The 13,191-nt window shown below is 47.5% G+C and overlaps 5 protein-coding genes across 5 annotated transcripts; 1 reads left to right on the top strand and 4 right to left on the bottom strand.

Moving 5' to 3' along the window:
* Positions 1-968: 968 nt before the first annotated feature.
* Positions 969-3,484, bottom strand: NAGLU_0 (Alpha-N-acetylglucosaminidase; the record flags this gene model as incomplete). The annotated part of the gene is made up of 3 exons (XM_014685234.1): positions 969-2,887; positions 2,961-3,106; positions 3,222-3,484. The coding sequence occupies 3 exons, from the start codon at positions 3,482-3,484 to the stop codon at positions 969-971; spliced, it is 2,328 nt and encodes a 775-aa protein (XP_014540720.1).
* Positions 3,485-5,180: 1,696 nt separating this feature from the next.
* Positions 5,181-5,792, bottom strand: G6M90_00g069510 (uncharacterized protein; the record flags this gene model as incomplete). Its single annotated transcript, XM_014685235.1, has 1 exon — positions 5,181-5,792. The coding sequence occupies one exon, from the start codon at positions 5,790-5,792 to the stop codon at positions 5,181-5,183; it is 612 nt and encodes a 203-aa protein (XP_014540721.1).
* Positions 5,793-6,317: 525 nt separating this feature from the next.
* Positions 6,318-7,446, bottom strand: G6M90_00g069500 (uncharacterized protein; the record flags this gene model as incomplete). The annotated part of the gene is made up of 2 exons (XM_014685236.1): positions 6,318-6,724; positions 6,783-7,446. The coding sequence occupies 2 exons, from the start codon at positions 7,444-7,446 to the stop codon at positions 6,318-6,320; spliced, it is 1,071 nt and encodes a 356-aa protein (XP_014540722.1).
* Positions 7,447-8,066: 620 nt separating this feature from the next.
* G6M90_00g069490 (uncharacterized protein) lies at positions 8,067-9,625 on the top strand (the record flags this gene model as incomplete). The annotated part of the gene is made up of 4 exons (XM_066130914.1): positions 8,067-8,130; positions 8,277-8,322; positions 8,376-9,348; positions 9,434-9,625. 4 exons carry the CDS (start codon positions 8,067-8,069, stop codon positions 9,623-9,625), a joined length of 1,275 nt encoding a protein of 424 aa, XP_065987044.1.
* A 58-nt stretch (positions 9,626-9,683) lies between these two features.
* Positions 9,684-10,624, bottom strand: iphP (Tyrosine-protein phosphatase; the record flags this gene model as incomplete). Its single annotated transcript, XM_014685238.1, has 2 exons — positions 9,684-10,051; positions 10,105-10,624. The coding sequence occupies 2 exons, from the start codon at positions 10,622-10,624 to the stop codon at positions 9,684-9,686; spliced, it is 888 nt and encodes a 295-aa protein (XP_014540724.1).
* Between the last annotated feature and the right edge of the window lie 2,567 nt (positions 10,625-13,191).

The raw sequence follows: 13,191 nt of genomic DNA, 5'->3' as shown, positions 1-13,191 counted from the left end.
TCGAACCACGACTCTAGTGTATATCAAGCCCCCATTCAAAGCCACTGCCAATCTTCATTCCATAACGGTACCCAAAGGCAAGTCAAATAACATAATACGCGTCCCTTCTCACACCGTATAAAACGGCATCCTCGACCAAAGGTTCATCGAGTGGCGTCTCGCCGTCCCGGGTTAAAGCAGCACCAATATCACGCGGGCTCCATCTCCGCCATGAGCCCAATGACAAGCCCTGTGAAAATAATGCCGCACCGGTTTGTGGCTGCTTCCTCAGCCCCAGGAGCCGGAGCTAAGCGCGTTTAAAAAAAAAAAAAAAGCCCGCGCGTGCTTCATCAACATGTCCAGGCTCGGAGTTTGTCGTAGAGCCGCCGAGATGGAAATAGCGTGCGGCTTCGTGCGCCAAGATCCATGTGCGTTGGATGTGTCATCGTGCAGAGCGTCTGCCGTGAATGCCGTCTGGATTACCGCATTCGGGGGGCTGGCCGCTCTGCATGTCGCCTGTGTGGCCGTGGCGGGCCACTGCGTTGCTGGGTAATTGTCATCAATGCGGCTATTCGGACGAGCGCCATTCGCTGGTTATAATAGAGTGCAAACGGGTAAGACGCTAGGTTGGTGATGGCACTTTTTGCTGCATTTGGGCATCCAACCCTCGACGCTGCCAAGTGTTGAATTTACCTTGTCGTCGTCTACATCGTTGGCCCACCCGTACCATGGATACTTTCTGATGCTTCGTTCCCGCTTACACGGACACTAATGTTAGTGACTGACCGTGTAAGACAAGTTACAAGAGTGACGGGTCGAAAAACTTTCATAAAGCCAGTCCTGGAGCCGGCAACAGGGTATATATATTGTATGTATCGAGATACGAAACGAAACTGGAAGAGACTCATCAACATGCATGTTATTCCACAACGCTGGCCATGCAGTGCAGCCAATTACCTCATATAGTCCAATCATCACATCATTACACCTTACTGCACTTTGAGAAACAACTCGGGCCAACTGCCCTGCAGACCGGCCAGCACGGCCCTGAAATCCTGCGGCGTCGCCTGCTCGACCGCCTGCTCGCCAGCCTGCCACTCTGCCTCAAAGACCTGCAATTTCCGTGCCAAGGCACCCTCGTCCAAGGACCCGGACTTGCTCGCCGCGACGAGCGCGTCAACAAAGATGGACCAGCGGCCCTTGTAGTACGATCCCACAAGACCGCCCCAGGCCTTGGCGGCGTAGTCGTTGAGATTTGTCGCGTTGACCTGCCACACCGTGACCTGGCTGCGGGCGTTGAATGTGAAGAGGTCCTCGTTGACCGCGGCCTTGCCCCAGGCGCTGGCGGCGTCCACCCAGCTCTGCAGCGCAAAGTGCCGGCTGGTGAGGAGGGTGAGGTCGAGCGTGGACAAGAGGGAGAGGAGCCTGGCGCCGGCGGCCTTGACGTCGCAGCTTGGCGTGTTGGAACGCAGTTCACGGCCCCCGCCGGCGCCGGTGCTGCACTTGTAGGCATTGACGAGGTCAGCGTAGAGCACGTCGAACTGGTTGCTAAGCATCTGCCTCGAGACGTCGACAAAGTCCAGCTGGAACGCGGGAACCTTCCACAGCGAGCCCTGCCGCGTCAAAGCCTCCAGCATGAGCTTCCACGCCCCCTGGAGGACGAGGGGGTCGTAGTGCAGCGCCGTGGGATGGGGGAAGTGGCCGGTCCGGTTGGCGATGCCGGACAGCGCCGGCCGGAGCTGGTACGTCGCGACGGGGACCTGCGGGATGTCGGTGCGGGTGTTGCTGTAGACGTCGGTGCGGAGGATCTCCCATGCCCGATACAGCTCCGAGGGGATGCTGGAGATGCCTGCGTAGCGCTTCGTCACCCACGACGCAAAGTACGCTTGCGTGTCGAGCGGCGTCGCGGACCAGGCCTGGTCCAGGAGGATGTCGTAGACGACCTCGTTGCCCTCGTACGCCTCGGGCGTCAGGCCGAATCCCACAAGGGACTTTGACTGCGCGAGCGCGTCGATCGGCGCCGACGTCAGCGTTTGGACGCGGCCCTCAAGGGCCATGTTCCCCCCAAAGTCGTGCAATTGGCACCAAATCCACGGCTTCCCAGAGTAGCTGTTTGTGCGCTGCCACTGCGGATTCACCTCGGAGTATAGGTCGAGAACCAGCATGCCCTGGTCGTCCTCGACACCGCCCAGGTAGGCGTCGATGCGAGGCTGCGTCCAGAAGTTGCGGCTCGAGAAGAACAGCCATCCTTGAAGAAGCCACACTGCAGCAGGGTTGGCGGCCGTGAGCCCGGCGTAGGTGTTGCGCGCGATGCCCCGGAGGTAGGCCGTGTCCCTGGACGCGGGGGACAGCTCGTTGAACTGGTCGAGGGTGTAAACGTTGGTGACGTTGCCAAAGGCGTCGATTTGCTTGGAGACGAACAGCTTCTGCAGCTCCGCGTACGTGTCGTCCAGGGGATCGAGGAACAGGTCCCTCGTGTACTTGTCCGGGGCCGGGGCGAACCAGTTGGGCGACACGGTGAGATTCGCGTTGGGCCGGACCTTTTTGATGCTCTCCGGCACGAAGCCGGGAAATGCGGGCAGCACAGGCGTAATGCCGAGCTCTACCATGCGCGTGACAATCTGCTTCTGCAGCTCGAACTGCTGCTCGATAAAAGCCAGCGGCAAGTCTCCCTTGCCACCCCAGGAACGCTGAATGTTGCCGAACCGATTCCACGCCTGAAACGCCGGTCCGCTGAAGAAGGGCAAGATGTCCTCGTTAGAGAGACCTAGTTCTCGCAAGCTATCGAGGAAGATCTTCTCGTAGCCGACCCAGGCGAGCTGGAGGTTAACGCCGCGCAGGGCCGCCCAGTCGAGGAGCTTCTCCCAGTCCTCCCACTGATACCAGGGGAAAGTGTAGGAGAAGGTGACTTTTTGTTTTATGCTGGTTAGTGGGTGTTTCTTTCCCGCCCATTGAAAATCCCAGAAATTTTGGCAACTCACCCGTGTTGAGATTATATCTCCATGGCACAACACTGGCCCCGGACAAGGGTTCTTTCGGGGCAGGCAGACGCTGGGGAGCCGTCTTGTACGTATGGACGAACCAAAACTCGTCCATTTGCAAGACGTCATTGGCATAGTGTCGCAGGCTGTATAAATGGTTGTCAGCAAAAAACGTACACAACAAAGAAGACACGGACAGTCGGATCAGGCGCCGTTCCATAATGGCAAAACATGCCAGGAATTCACACGCAAAACACTCACCCCCTGGCCAGCGCATTCAGCGACGTTCCCTCGACGCGAATCTTTCCACGGGCACCCTGAACCGTGTAGTTGTCGTTGACGGGCGGGTTCCAACGCGACCAGTCCTCGGGGCGAGTGGTGAGGACAAACTCAAACGCGCTTCCCTGTCCATTGAATAGCCGATCTGCCAATTCGGAGATGCCGCTTGTTGTTGTTGCTGCTGCTGCGTCTGCGATTGGCAGCGATAGCACCGCGGCGAGCGCCAGGCGTCGCAAGCGAACCATGTCGAGTCTCGACAGGCCTCGTCTGCACAAGCCCAAGATGACGGAATGTTAGGTAGGTGCAGGAAGCGAATGACGGAAATTCAGATGCGCGGCGGCTTGAAACTCAGTCATGCTCCCGCTTCACGCGTCGCTGATGAGAAAAAAAGACCGGGTAGGCGGCGCAAGACCGTCCATGTATTTGTATTTTTTTTCGCCCTTTCCTTTGAACGAGTTGCACTACCCGTAACCCGCATGTTAGTGTCGTCTCCCCACGATCCAAGCACAATCGGTCTTCTTGGCGGGGCAGGGATAGGTCTTGTACGTTGAGGGAGACTAGCAGACGGGGGCGGAAGCGAAGGGGGTGGAATGCAGGAAGGCGGAGACGAGCGCGGAGAGTCAAAACACACAGAAATATACTAAATGCCTGGGTGTAGCGTCAACGCAAAAGATGCTAAGAGAACTGGATGCACGCGAGGCGTGGGCGGTGTCCTTGGCGTGGTATGCCGTGATGGGCCGGAACTCACGATTGTACGGCACTCGACCGTACCTGCGAGGCCTGACAGGGGCCAGTGTTTCGGCAATTTAGCTCCCCAGGTCCAAGTTGGCGGGAACAGCCGTAAAGTACTCCGTATTGCAAGGCCATGTCAAGGTGCGCCATGGTGTGTTGCATCCAGCAGCGAAAGAACCATTTTCATCCTCTCGTCGCGAGGGGAATCATGCGGAATCATGCAGCATGACCAAGTCAGCCAACGCACAGCGTCTGCAAACACCACATGACGGCATCCAATCAACAGGCCATAGTTCGGACTGTTGTACTCCGTAGGCTGTTTGTTATTCCTTTAGGAAAATGATACACATTGTCATCACTGTCTATCCATGACGGGGCGGGAACATCCAACTCACCAAGTGCGGGCTCCCCCATTTTTACACTCCGCGGGAACCTCCAATGACAGCGCAAGGTTGCCTCGTAAGGGGAAATCGGCACATGCATGTTAAACAAACTTGGGGTGCCGCAGTCGCTCCGTTGGTTGGGCCGGACATAACTTGGGCAAAGGGAAATGACTTGGTGGCTTGCATCGTGCGTGGGGGAAAGACAGTGTGAGGGACAGTGTGATGTGGCCTCCGGATACGGAGCCCGGAATAGCATCTTGCCGTGACGTTGAGTTAGTTCATTGTTGCAAAACGGCCTTGTCACAACGATGCTGCTGCGCACTGCTGGTGGATGATGGCGATACCGACTCTGAATTACATGGCAGGAGTCGAAGTACGGTGGCACGCTTCGAATCGGATTCTACCCATCATGTCCCATGTCCAGGGTAGCCACGCACCAGAGGCAACTTTGCGTCACGAGGGCAAAATGCATTGATCAAAATGCACAGTCCCGTGGAACCGATGCAGGCGACGGGAGTCTTGTCCTATTACCGTATGATTATCGGTGGTTATTATGCCGAGTAATGCGCATTGTTGTGCTACACTGGCATCACCGATTACTCCACGACAGTTGATCAGGCAGCCGACAGGGGAAGACCACCCTGCAAGAGGTCAACTGTTGCAAATAGACTTCATTGCCCTGCAATATAGCACATGAACAATCACAATTTACTTCCTCGCCATCAGCCTTGATTCTATACGTGGCACACTCACAACAACGTGCATCTCAAGCAACATTCTGCCCTCACCATTCCACCCAACCGCCAATTCTCCCGTACGCAAATCATCACTCTATATATCCTAGCGCCCTAAATGCATTGTCCAAAATCTCCCGCAGCACCTTCTCCTTCCTCGCGTTATACTCCATCATCGACTCCCCCTTGTCGCTCGACTCCCTGGCCGACACCCTCTTGATCTCAGCATACCTCTCCCTGTCGCCCGCATTCTCCGTCAACCACTCCCGAAAGATCCTATGCCTCTCGACCTCCGGGCAATCCGGCCCAAAGACGTGCAGATTCACCGGCGTTGGGTCCCATCCCATCCCGAACAGTCTATGCTCGTGCCACGGCCTCTCGCGGAGCAGGAATACGAAGCCCGCGGACTCGAGCTGCGGCACGTACGAATCTTCATCGCCAATGTCCCTCACTGTCAGATCAATGTCGATGATGTTCTTGGCAGGCAGCCCGGGGACGCTGGTGGAACCGGTGTGTGCAATCGCAAGTGCAGTGTCGCCAAGGGCAGCCACGATGCGCGCCTTGAGCCGTTCAAACTGCTGCGGCCAGGTGGGATCCGGCTCCACGATTTGAAGTATGTTGGCAAGCTTGCGCGTGGCGATGCGCTCTATGCCACTGGGGTCCTCTTCGGTGCGGGTGACGATTTGCTGCGGCGTGAGGGGCATTTTTCGGCGACAGGTTGGGATGGCGATGTTTCTCTCTCTCTCTCTCAAGCACTTTGATGGAGTGTGAAAGAATCCAATTTGTATTCCCATGGCCCTGTATATATATATAAATACTGACCGTCTTTACTCACGCTGGCTCGTAGGTCGTATTCTGGAGCTTTACACCATCTGTTCTGCGTCAGCAAAGCGCTTGATTGAATGCGCGTTAGTGAAAGCCACTTCCGCTGCGTGGCGCTGTCAGACTTGCCGGTGAGTCATTTTGCCGCGCGATTCCCAAAGGAGCAAGTTTGATTTGATGCATGAGCATTCATTCTGCGAAATGGTAGCTAATTGAAGGATCTAACTTTTGGCGTCTTGCATGAATCCATCATTTCCGTCTCATATGCGCAATACTACCACATTCCAACCAACAGAAGAAAGCTTGACAAAACGAACCGACGTTTATGCGGCAGCACTCTGGCAGAAATGATGAGTCCTAATCTATTTTCTTCATGTTATCTGTTGACCGTTGACAGATTCTGTCTTCTAGGCTCCGAGCTGGGTAACAGCCTTTTCGTTTTGGGGTCGAGTAGGCGTGCTGCTACTACTTGCAGCAGGAACGAGTCGCAGTCCACGTTTATCTTCTTCCGCCGTCTGACCTGGCACCATCTTGGGCAGCTTTCCCGAAAAGCCTTTGAATCCAGCGGATTTGGACGCCTCTATGTTTGTAGGTGAGCCGTCGGCGGTCTTCTCAGCAAATGGCATGTTCGCGGCGGCGGGCAACTCTTGCGGAGTCAAAGATGCTGGTGGTAGTGTCGCCAGACAACCCCTACAAGATGAGCAGTCTCGGTTTGGCAAAAAGCTATCCGTTGCTTTGCGAAAACAATCGAGGCACAAAATACCACTGATACCGTTGAGACCCCCCCTAGCGGATCGTCTCTCTTCCAAGGCCACTAGTTTGCATCAGCTAAACATAGATCAGCATGTACCTGTAGGGTGAAAGAAACGTACGGCAAAGCCTTGCACTCAGGGCAATGTCAGGCATCAATTTCACAAAGGGTAAAAATGACCCTCGGTACGAGGAGGCAAGCCGGTTGCTATAGACTTGGAAATAGTTGGACTTTGCCAGCATGTACGAGGCCGCGTATGCTTGCCAGAGGCCTTCAGGCGTAGAAAACAATCCGAGGCGCGAGAAGTAATACTCTACACTATAAAAAAGACGATCCGTGCACACCCACTTATCGGCGAGTAATGCCAAGTCCAGAAGCTGTGATGGAGTGATGTTGTCATACTGTGGAAGCCGTGTCGCATACACGAGCCCGAGGAATATCATGATGATCTCGGGCTTTTCTTCTGAAATGCGAAGCTCCACGTATTGTTCATCATTCTCTGCAAGTCCTCTGTCATCCAGGACCCTGTGAATCATGTTGCGTAGGACTGGAGATATGTGCTCGATTGCCCAATACTCTACTACAATCGATATCCGTTCGGGCCCAACAACAAGGCGCAATTTATTCCTCAGAGGTGCCCCAAAGGGCTCCCAAACTACGCTTTCGCCGCTTACAGAAGCGTTTTTCGGTGACTGGGGTTTGGGTTTCTGGCTCTCTGTATCCATATCGTCGAAGGGGCTTGTGTCCGTCCTTTGACGTTTCCTGCCGAGAACGGAATTCTCCATTTGGATTTGTAGTGATTGAAGCGGAGATGAAGTTGTGGAAATGGAAGATTTTTAGAAAATATGAAAAGTGTGAAGATTCAAAAAAGAGATGTGGCGGAAAGTTGAAATGTATAAACGACCACTAGTGATGCCTGCCAGCTGGCACTTGGTGCCAGGCCTGCTCAGCCAACCAAAATGGTATTCTATCAGCTACGTAAGTGACGTACCCTCGCGGTCATTTCAGGCACAAGGACTTTTTGATCTATATGCATAACAAGTTCAGACTCGTGCAAAAAATGCCGAGAAACCATGAGCGTCTGCACAAGATCTTGAAGGCTTTGGAGTTGACCCGCCGGTCGTACGGTTGCTCACGATCCAGAGATCCCAAATACACAGGCAACACATACACCACAACAATCACGAGAACAAAGATACTTAGAATATGTCAGAATTCGAATTTTTTAAAAAGGTACACAATTGAAAGTGACTCTTACCTCCAATGCCGCCGTGTAAGTGATTCGCTGAGTTCCCCACTTTGCCGGCGATTATCCGCTCATGAACCCAGACCTCGCTCATGGCTTTGACGGCAATTCACACTCAAAGCTCATCATCCGACTTTGCGCATATTCGGCCAAATCATCATGAGCCAACCTGAACAGGGCCTCCAAAGGGGCCATACCAAGAACAAGTCGTCCGTTTCGCGCTGTGAGTCCCAGCTGCACCCTCCAACCACCAGTTTGCGTCATTCGCTTCAACACCAAGAGCACGCAGCCATCATGTCTTCTTCATCACGCCCTCATCACAGCGTATCGACCCAGCGTCAATCAAACACCAAAACTAACAGTCCAAAGCTTCGCGACCGCGATCCAGTACCAAGGGGCCCCTCGATTCAGACGAGCAAGCTCATCCCACCCTGCCTTCCAACCATCACCAGCTAACCCTCCAAGCAGTTCTCCATTAAGCTCACCACCAAGGCCACAGCCTGAACGACTTCAAGACCAGCTCCCCCAACGTACAACGTCCCAGAACCGTCAACCAACCAGCTCCCCAATCCCTCAAGTAGGCGAATCCCGCCCCAAGGACTTCTCATTCCTTCTTCGCCCCGAGATCTACCATCCTCTCACGCCGCTCAACGTCCCAGTCGCATTCCGCAATTCCCCAAAGCAGCCTGATCCTGCAACGCCCTTAGAGCAACTTCTCGCAAGGGGACACTTTCGCGCCGCAGCCATCGCGTCCGTCCAGGAACTAACTGGCTCTGGGGCCCACGGAGCTGTAGACCCGGCTGATTCACAGCGCATCTTCACTCTCCTGTATACCCGGCTTGTTTGCCTGACGCTTATTGACGCCACCCCGCTGGCAGCTCAAGAGGTGAAAGCGCTGGAAGATTTAAGCAATGTACGGACCTACGTCGATGACAAGACGGGCGAGCACCTGGTTCCCTGGGAGCTGCGGGTGCTCAACGTGCGACTGCAGGCTCTTGGATTCGGGGACCCACGACGGGCCGTCATGAGCTATCACGACTTGGCGAGAGAGGCGCGCGAGAACATTGGCACAGCTATAGCAAAGCACGATAATTCCTCAAGTGAGCTGTGGAAAGCCCGTCTTCATGAACTGGGAGTCAAGGTTGCGGGTGCGCTCATCGACATGGATGATCTTTCCGGGGCCGCTCACCATCTGAAGAGTCTGAAAGATAAAGGCGACGGCAAGATTGCGCTGTCAAAGGCTCTTTTGTGGCTGCACATCGGTGATGCGGACAAGGCGCGAGACTGCGCGGCACAGTGCTCCGACAATGCAGCCGAGACAGAGAAGCTCATCCTGGCCCTATGCGAAATGGCAGATGGCGATTATGAATCTGCCTTGAAGAGATGGAAGGACCTGCGGGAAGGCATGCCGGACGACGAGATGGTTGGCGTCAACACGGCAGTTTGTCTGTTATACATCGGCCGGATGCAAGAGGCACGTATGCATCCAGCGCGCATCGTCGAAAATTCTGTGCTAACTGCGTCAGGGGCGCGATATCCTCGAAAGCCTGATCGAGTCGGGTTTCTCCTCGCACACCCTCCTGTTTAACCTGTCCACCATGTACGAGCTGTGCACTGAAAAGCACCGCAATCTCAAGACGAAGCTCGCAGAGCGGGTGGCAGGGATGGACGAGTCGTCAGCAGGATGGGAAAAGTTAAACACCGACTTTAAGCTATAGTGATGTATATACCGCAGCCGTCGCAACATGCCAGCAAGTGTGCTCCTGTTGCGCGAATCTACGGTCTCAAGTTATCTCTAATCCGCCGCACATCGTCCTCGCTGAACCCTAGCCTTTCCCTCAAATACCCCTCGGCACCACCATACCGTGTCTCCAGTCCCTCCATAAAATCCGCCATGATCTCAGCACGGCTGCCCAGTATCTCCCGCACCCCAGGAACCTTCAACCCATTCTGCACCGTGGAACCCCCATCACCGTCCTCCAGTGCAATCCCCGCAAAGCCCAAAATAGCAGCAGGGAGCATCTTTGCCCTAAACGGCTCGGTTCCGACGCGCGTAAGAGCATACTCCTCAGCAATGACGGGCACAGGCGCACGCATCAGGTCCAAAACGAGAGCGCTCATGACACCGGTCCGATCTTTGCCCCCTGCCGGCCGGTTAGCTTGCAAATCACTTGCCAACGTACCCGGGCGCACTCACCCATGCAGTGGAAAAGAACGGCGTGGTTCCTGTCTGCGCTCTTCAACGCCTCAAACACCTTCCTGTAACCCGTCGTGTACCCTTCCAAAATAACGCTGTACATGTCCCTGTACCCTTTGCTGACGACTTCTCCATCCGGGGGTACAAACGCTGCTAAATCGACATCGACGTTGTCCACTTGGCCGTCCTGGAACGGACACGAAATTACTTGTATCCCGTCGATGTCGCAGAGGCGTCTCTTGACTTCGTCTCCGCGCCGAAAGTCAAAGACGGTCGAGACGCCGAGCTGGCTGCGGAGCAAGCTGCGGTAGGCTTCCGGAATAAAGTCTAGTGTGCCGGAGCGGTAGACAAGGCCCGGTTTGATGTATCCCGGTGCGTAGGCGCCTACATCGCGGATGTTCAAGGATCCAGGAAGAATGACAAACGGGGGTCCGGAGAGCACCGTCTCGAGGGTGTCTGGGTCGATGGGATCCTCGATGGGGACGGCGGCAAGCGATGCGAGGAGTTTGGGGTCTGTCATTGTTTTTCAATGGGGTCCGGCTTATTTTGCGTATGCTGCGACGGATAACAGAGCTTGTTGGATATTTTCTCAGAATCAGAGAACTAAAAATATTATATTCCACCCAGAGCATTTGTATTTGTAGTAATCGTGCCCGCCCCATATATTTTAGGTGGCCGGTTACCCTCACCACCTAAAGGTGGTGCTGGATACTAAGATAGGCTAGACATTAAGGCGGGCTAATTTTTAACCTAATAATTTTATTAATTTTTTTACTTATAATATATATTTTTTTTATCTTAAATTTTTAATAAATTTAATATAAAATTAAGATATTATTTATATACTTTTTTAATAGCTTTAAAAAACACTTTTTTAGTATAATTATAGCGCTTTTTATTAATTATTTTAATAAGCTAATAAGTAATATTAAGGTAATTATTATTATTTTACTTAATTATTTTATATATATTATTTATAAAAAAAATATTATTATTTTATAAAGTATAATATTTATAAGCTTTATATTATTATAATAATAATTAAGTTATTTTAATATACTTAAAATTCCTTTTTATTTATATATATTACGACCTAGTTGTATACAGGAAGCAGGCTGCAGGTTAGGCTGGCTGTATAAGCCACGGGGCGGTATAGTGTAATAGCTAAGGTTCCTAAGGGATAAACTAGTTATAGTTTATATTAGTAAAATAACTAAGGCAGTTAATCTAAGCAATTAAGTATTATATTAATAATAGGTTATAGATTATAACTAAGTAATTAAAGTTAAAGAGTAGTAAATAAAGCTTAGGTTAATATAATAATTATATTAAAAGCTAAGAAGCTAAAGTTTATTTATAAAGTAAATTTAAGGGTTCTTATATATTATAATAAATTACTTTTTTTATTATAATATTTCCTTTTAAATTACTATTATAGCTATGATTTTACTTATATAAATCATGGTTTCTTTTATAATTTAAATATAATAATTATTTTAATTATTAATTTATTATTTACCTTACTTATACTACTTTATAGCTTATATAGCTGGCCTAACTTATAGCCTACTTCTTATATATAACTAGGTTATAATATAATATCCCCTCTCTTATAATTTTATTCTTAAGACCTAAGTCTTATTTTATAAATAGCTTTATAGCCCTTTTTTTTATTAATAAGTTCTCTTCTTTTTTTATTTTTTAGGATATTTTATTAATATTATATTTTATTATATTTTTAAGCTAAAATTAAATATAAAAAAAAATAATAATTATAAATATATTAATTTTATTAATATTATAAATTTATTTAATTATTTTATAAATATGCCTTATACTTATTATTTTAAAAACAATAAATTCTATTATATAATAAATAAAAAATCATAATATAATAAGTATATATAATATAATTACTTATATAATAATATTTTAATAGCTTTTTCTTATAAGTATTATTATAGCTCTTATTTTATTTATATCCTTTTATTAATAATATTTCTTAATAATATACTTATTAAAGTAATAAAAAAAACTAAAGTTAAAAAAAAAGAAAGCAAGTAATAAGCTATTAAAGCTTTATATATAGCTAGTTAACTTTTAGTCTTAGCTTTTTATAGTTATAAATTAATTAGCTTAAATATAAAAAATCTAAAATTATATTAAAAATAAGAGTTTAAAATTATTTTATTATAATATAATAAAATTAAATACTAAAAATAAGATTTTACTTACTTTAAATACTTATAAGTATTAAGTAATAAATAACTTAGGTATAATAGGTATTCTTAAAAAGAGTAATTAATTTACTTTTAGGTTAAGTAAGGAGTTCTTAGATCTAGGTTCTTTTATATTTTTTATACCTTTTAGTAAAATTACCTTAATAGGTACTAGTACTTTCTTAAGTACTTTATAAGTTTTTATATATTTTTTTTATATTTATAGTTTTTTTACTTAATAAGGTATTAATATATTTTATTTTTTATTTTTATATCTAGGATTTATTTTACTTTATACTTTTTATTATTTAAGACTTTAATATCTTTTTTTATTAGTATATTATTTAATACTTTCTTAAAAAGTAAAATATATATTATAAGATAATTTCTTATAATTTTTAATAATAAAAGTTTATAATTATTTATTAATATTTATTTTTTAATAATAAATAATTTTAATTTTTTATAATTTAATTTATTACTTAATTATATTATTTTAATATTTTATTAGAGTAAATAAACCATGTTTTTTTCCTTAAAAATTAATCCTTTTAATCTTTTTTAATTATAATATTATATTATTTTTTTTTATATAAATTCTAATTTATATTATATTTTTTTATATAATTTCTTTAGTTTATTTACTTATAGTATTACTTATTTTACTTATAGTCCTTTATATTATATTTAAAATACTTTAGGATTAAATTCGTAATTAATATAAGCTAGTATTTACTTTATTAATTCTAATATTAAGCTATTATAAGCTAATTATATTATAAGTAATTATTTAACTTAATTATCTTATTAATAATTAATATAATATTATAAATACTATTTAAGTATTTAATTTAATTTTTTTATTTAT

The sequence above is a fragment of the Metarhizium brunneum genome, chromosome 4, assembly GCF_013426205.1.
Source record: "Metarhizium brunneum chromosome 4, complete sequence".
Lineage (NCBI taxonomy): Eukaryota > Fungi > Ascomycota > Sordariomycetes > Hypocreales > Clavicipitaceae > Metarhizium > Metarhizium brunneum.
The sequence above is the reverse complement of the archived record's forward strand: the minus strand, read 5'-3'. Positions and strand labels throughout refer to the sequence as shown.